Raw genomic sequence first — 5,492 nt, forward strand, 5'->3', positions numbered from 1 at the left:
ACACAAATAAGACAGCTTACAAGCTCACACACCATTCCCTTCAACCGCCTCCAAGAACCAACATAAATCAATCTATAATATTCACAACTCTTTTTAGTAGATGTATTAATTAAATGCTACTAACGTGGCATTTAACTAATACACCTTTGTACATGAGTTCCCCCCAACCCCTCCTCCTCCTCCTCCTCCTCCTCCTCTCCTCTCCTCTCACCTCCCTCTAGTCATTGAATGATCCTTTTGAGGTCCTTTATAGAGAATTGTGAGACCTTAAATAGAAAGGTTATGGGTGAATACATGCAAATAGAAAGCATATAAGTGAATGCATGCAGATAGAAAGGACATGAGGGGTCATCATTTCATTGCCTTAAATAGAGAGGATATGGAGGGCCATCAATTCATTGACTTTTTCAAGCATTACTCATCACATAGTAAAATGAAACCTTAGAAAAACACTCTTATTCTTGAAAATCTCATGTAATATATTTAATAGAAATGCAAAAAAAAAAACATTTTGGTGGCATATTTCACATAACCAACCAACTAGGGACCGATTGATTAGGGAACAAGATCTAGAACATTTAACCAGTCCCCTTTTTTTAGCACCGAAGTCTGACAACCACTACCCTGTTTAGGACTTGCTTTGATTTAACACAATTTGTATGACACAGGAACCACTAATCAAACAGGGGCATAATCGTAATCGGATTAATTATAACCTCATGAAAAACATCCCCAGTAGCGCTTTGCTATTTCGCATTGAATCAAAATTACTCTATTTTGTAGAGTTCCTAACTCCGGCAGTCAAAAACATTATAGACCTTCAAAAAAGCGCAAATGATCTTCGAAACTTTCAGCCTTCCTTATCTGCTTGAGAGATCCATCTGCCTCAACCTGAAGGGACATAAAAGTCAGATAAACAGTTTCATCGTGCAGACCAAACTCCCCAAAAGACAAGAGGTTCATACTAACCCAGTACTCAGGTGGTCTCATCTTTAGATTATATGTGGATGCCATGCTCATACAATAGGCTCCTGCATCATGGACCACTAAACCAGCACCCTGTAGAAAAAAAGACAGTTCAACACATTGGCAGAGTGACTAAAAGAAACGATTCAATGAAAAATTCTCCAACATGATCACAAAACATGCAAAAAAGGCCTATTTTTTACTACCCTCCATCCTACCTGGGTGATATGAGGGTTTTCTAAAAAGAGGCTGCAAAGAGGGTTTCAAGGGTCTTCCTGAATGCATACCTCTGAAGGACTGGGCAATTCTCGGTCTTTACCCAGAAAATCGGCCGATTCACATACGGGGCCAACAACGTCGAATGTGTGTACCTCTGCATCATGTGAAGGTGGTGCAACTAACTCTATATGCTACATACCCACCAAAAACAGTCAGTGCCACAGAATCCGGCCAACATGAGAATCTAAAATACTTGCATAAATCAAAGATTCCACATTTCACTATTAAACTTACTAAAAAAGGTAGTAATTTACCGAATGAATCGATGTGCTAAAAACAAAACTTGACCTCACACATCCACATGCACTCTCATTGACACCCCATGTGATGTGGGGGTGGGTGCACGCGCATGAGTACCTTTGCCTGTGTGTGCATACGTGCATGTTGAGCATATCACTCATGACTCATGGGTCGTAGTACCATGTGCGCACGTGTAGGTGTAGACATAGGCATAGGCATCTGAGTGTGAGTATGTTGAAGCTCTCACTAGTGAGTGTTTAAAAGTACAAAAACTTGATTAAGACAAAGAACAACTTACTTGATAAGCACCATATAGGCTAGGTCGAATCAGCTCAGACATGCTTCCATTGATAACAATGAAATTTTTGTTACCATTTGTTTTCACACCTGTAACCCAGTTCACGAAAGTGGCTGAATTTGCTACAAGGGACCGTCCAGGCTCAATAACTAGAGTAAGACCCCTAGAAGAGACCAACTCACGTACCTGGAACAAATTCAGTTACAGAAAAAATGAGCTTTGGACCACTAGCCTTGAGTCTTGATACTGCAATCGAGTACATCTTAGAGACTGTATTGTCATGTGTGAATGAACAACAGCAGGCATTAAAGTGTATAAAAGTTTTTGGCAAAGAAAAATAAAGCAAGGTGGTTACAGTGTTGATAAGGTCCATTGGTGTTGGGATGATTGCACCCGAGTGATAATAATCAATCCCCAATCCACCACCAATATTGAGATATTTGACATCAAATCCTTGAGCCCGTATCTGATCTATGTATTGGACCATCAAAAGTGCAGCATCTCTGAAGATGTCTACCTGCATTCACCAAGCTTCATATGCTAATCATATCTTCACTTCAAGGGGGTGATACAAAATCTTATACCAAATACACTGTGCAGCGAGCCACATAATTGGAAACATCAAGCAATTTGTACACCTTGCCTATAAACACACTGAGCTATTTCCAAGCCAGCAGCATTATCACAACCACCCCTATCAAGAAATTTAATAAAATATAAAAAATAAAAAATATATGATGTCTTACAAACAAAATAAACTGGCAGCCGTTAATGCAGTCCTTGTCCTGTCAATGGAACAAGATGGGGATGAGGAACCCCTAAACAGGCGAAGAAGCTTTGATGTGAGAACTGATATGGCAGCCATCATTAGCATAATAGTAAATACTATCTGCAGGGCAAGGTACCGTGTACAGCTAGATACTATCTATAGGGTAAGGTACCGTGTACAGCTACATGATTAACGATGACCAGAATAAATTTGATTACGTGAAACAATTCTGCTGACACACAGGAGAGTTAGCTGCAAAAAAGGCCTCGCTAAGACCAAGGCGTCATTATAGCTTACCCAGGTCGTGGCTCCTTTACACACCACATGTGCAATAGTGTCGTGCAACCATGATATGATCCAAACTTGTGCATGGTCCACTCCAAGTACACAAAGAAAGCAGAAAAACTACAAGGTAGGCACAACACTTACCACTCACCTTAGTGATAGTAGATCCCAAATGGCAGTGAGCTCCTACAAGTAAAAGTTCTTTGGGATGTCGCTTCACTTGATCTAAAAACCACTGTAATTTTTCATTCCGTATGCCAAATTTGGAGTTTTTATTGCCGGTTGCAACGTATGGGTGGACCTGAAGAGGCAAAGCATGGGTAGGTGGGTAGATAAGGATAACTCCTTAGAATGAAAACTGAAGCTTGCTGCTTTCTAGAAAACATTATACCTGCGGGTCCACATCTGGATTGACTCGAAGAAGGACCTTCACTTGTTTCCCTGCAAGCCGCCCTGCCTCGATAATGTGCTGAAGATCAAACTCGCTGTCTATGTTGACAAGGACTCCTTTCTCTGCAGCAAACACCAACTCCTCTAGAAGCTTTCCATTTCCATTGAAGATGCACCTGCTTGAACCTGAATTGGTCAGACATGCCTGCAACCTTGATCATGCAATGTGCACAAGAGAACACCTACAATGGCTACAACAGTACGGCCTGTACATGGCAAAAGCTTGTAAATTATGGTGCAGTATAGCTACATAATGTAGAGCTACCTACTAACTGTCATAATCGAAGACTGCACTTAACCAACTATCCAGCTTTTACATCTATCCACATTTTCCGAATGAATAATTTCTTCATGATCCCCCTACATGTGAACACAGCTGCCTCCCCTCACTCTCATGGTGGTTTAAGATCCTACCCTTTCTTTCCCTGAGGAGACCACCAGCATAGGCCTCCACACACCCATGTAGGTTGCATGGGGGTGAGCATGGTGGCCATGTGGGTTTGCATGGTGGTTTGTAGGTCTCAAGTAGGTGTGCACGGAGTGGCCATGATAGTCCAGAATGTACCTAGTATTCCACATAACCACTGGTATGGACTTCAACTAGACCCTCAATGACAATGTAGAGAATTCATCAGAAGGACTCTAAAGCTTACCTGGCCGGATCAAAACCAGCATGCAGCACCAGTCTGAGCTCATTGCCACTGACCAGCACAGCTCCACACCCCAAGCTCCTGAAGTGTTCCAATATTTTCAAGTTGTTGTTAGCCTTGACAGCATATCCGATGATGGAATGCAGCCCTTCTAGAGCTGCAGTGTAAGCTTCTACGTTTCTGGTAAGCTGGGTTTTACTGTAAAGGTAAAAGGGTCTCTTCTCCTGCACAGATTGCATGATGTCCTGCACCTTGACATCCTCGCAGTACAAGAAACCATCTTCTTTTCTACTGAAGCAGTGGTGAAAGGCCGGGTTTCCGCTGGCCACAGTTTTGGCGGAAACTTGTTCAGAAACAGCAGCTCTGCAGATCAAGGGAGTAGGAACTCTGTACAGGCGAGAGAAGGCAAGCGAAATGCCGTTAAGGGAGAGCTTTGGCAAGCAGGTCGACGGAGGACTTGCGAAGAGAGAAGTTTTCAAGCCGGATCCATGGCTGGGGGCAAGATTGCAGAAGAGATTGGAAGAGCACAAGGACTCCATAGTCGCTCAGCTGCTAAAGCCCTAATTTCTCTGAAGAAGATGTTCAATTCTAATGAGGTTTCAGATACGGCTGGAGTTGTCCGGCTTCTCAAACTCGGCGGCCGCCCTCAACTGTGGAGCTCGTTGAAAATACCCTTATGCAATTCAATATTCCCATGCTAATTTCATGACCTGGTTCTTAATTATTTTCCACCGGTGGCTTATACACCTTGAGTCGAGAACTCAATGTCATCTTCCATGACTTAAAAGACCGGGTGTGTGGTGGGCTGGTTAGGGTTATACGTTGAGAACGTGGAGGTCCCGGGTACAAACCCTGCTCACCACAGCGTTGTTACGAAAAAGCCCAGTGGGGTGAAATTTCCCATTCATCAATACCAATCTCTCGCAAAAAAAAAAACGGCAATGAGTGCAATATAGCATTCACTTCCCAACTTTCCCATGAAATAAGTTCAAGGACCAGATTACACCACAAACAACAAAACATTTCAGTCCACCTTCAAAGCAACATAACCCCAACCATTAAGTTATCCACTTGATCTTGGCAATCACTAGTCACATCCTTGCTATAATGAACATATTTGCATGTCATGTCGCATGTGCTCAATCCCTTCTTTTAATAGTGAACATGTCTTAACTACATAATTCAATAGTTATTACATTTTCTTATGACTGGTAGGTATACTTTAAGCTTGGATAGCCCACATTTTCAAATTTCAATCATAAAGGGGATTACACACTTCTGGTGGAAGCATGAAACCTGTTGAAAAGAAAAGGGAATATTGGCTTTTGGGGGAGATCCCCTCTAACCAAGCTCATGGATGGGAAGTCTCCCCTCTCCATCTCCCTACCCACCCTAATTTTATGGAAAGCTTCTTGTGTGAAACATTCCCTAGAAAAATGCTCTTTTAGCATCTTAAAAATCTTTACACGTGGATGAATAACGCAAGAGATTTTGTATGTAACCTTGCGTAAATACACTTAGCTTGATGTGGTGCTACATTCACTAATAATTTTCA

General features: G+C 42.1%; 1 protein-coding gene across 2 annotated transcripts; it reads right to left on the reverse strand.

Annotated features, from left to right (window-relative positions):
• Window positions 1-458: 458 nt before the first annotated feature.
• On the reverse strand, window positions 459-4,730 carry LOC147609206 (diaminopimelate decarboxylase 1, chloroplastic-like). 2 transcript variants are annotated; one of them, XM_086788010.1, is made up of 8 exons: window positions 3,941-4,730; window positions 3,229-3,403; window positions 2,989-3,138; window positions 2,139-2,300; window positions 1,784-1,969; window positions 1,254-1,376; window positions 970-1,059; window positions 459-891 (listed from the first exon to the last, which is right to left on the reverse strand). In XM_086788010.1, the coding sequence occupies exons 1-8, from the start codon at window positions 4,474-4,476 to the stop codon at window positions 811-813; spliced, it is 1,503 nt and encodes a 500-aa protein (XP_086644136.1). In that variant the 5' UTR covers window positions 4,477-4,730; the 3' UTR covers window positions 459-810. The 2 variants fall into 2 exon arrangements, 1 of the variants encoding a protein (XP_086644136.1); XR_015264279.1 differs by lacking the exons at window positions 459-891; window positions 970-1,059 and adding an exon at window positions 1,500-1,608 and having other exon boundaries at window positions 3,941-4,729.
• Window positions 4,731-5,492: the final 762 nt, after the last annotated feature.

The sequence above is a fragment of the Cibotium barometz genome, chromosome 51, assembly GCF_041138505.1.
Source record: "Cibotium barometz isolate CiBa-2024 chromosome 51, ASM4113850v1, whole genome shotgun sequence".
Classification (NCBI taxonomy): domain Eukaryota; kingdom Viridiplantae; phylum Streptophyta; class Polypodiopsida; order Cyatheales; family Cibotiaceae; genus Cibotium; species Cibotium barometz.

Excerpts from the sequence above, each read along its gene's own strand:
- LOC147609206 (XM_086788010.1), bottom strand. The coding sequence starts at position 4,476 with ATGGAGTCCTTGTGCTCTTCCAATCTCTTCTGCAATCTTGCCCCCAGC. Across the intron at positions 2,301-2,988 it reads TGGGATCTACTATCACTAAG|GTAGACATCTTCAGAGATGC; the intron begins GTGAGTGGTAAG and ends TGGTGAATGCAG. Across the intron at positions 892-969 it reads TGAGACCACCTGAGTACTGG|GTTGAGGCAGATGGATCTCT; the intron begins GTTAGTATGAAC and ends ATGTCCCTTCAG.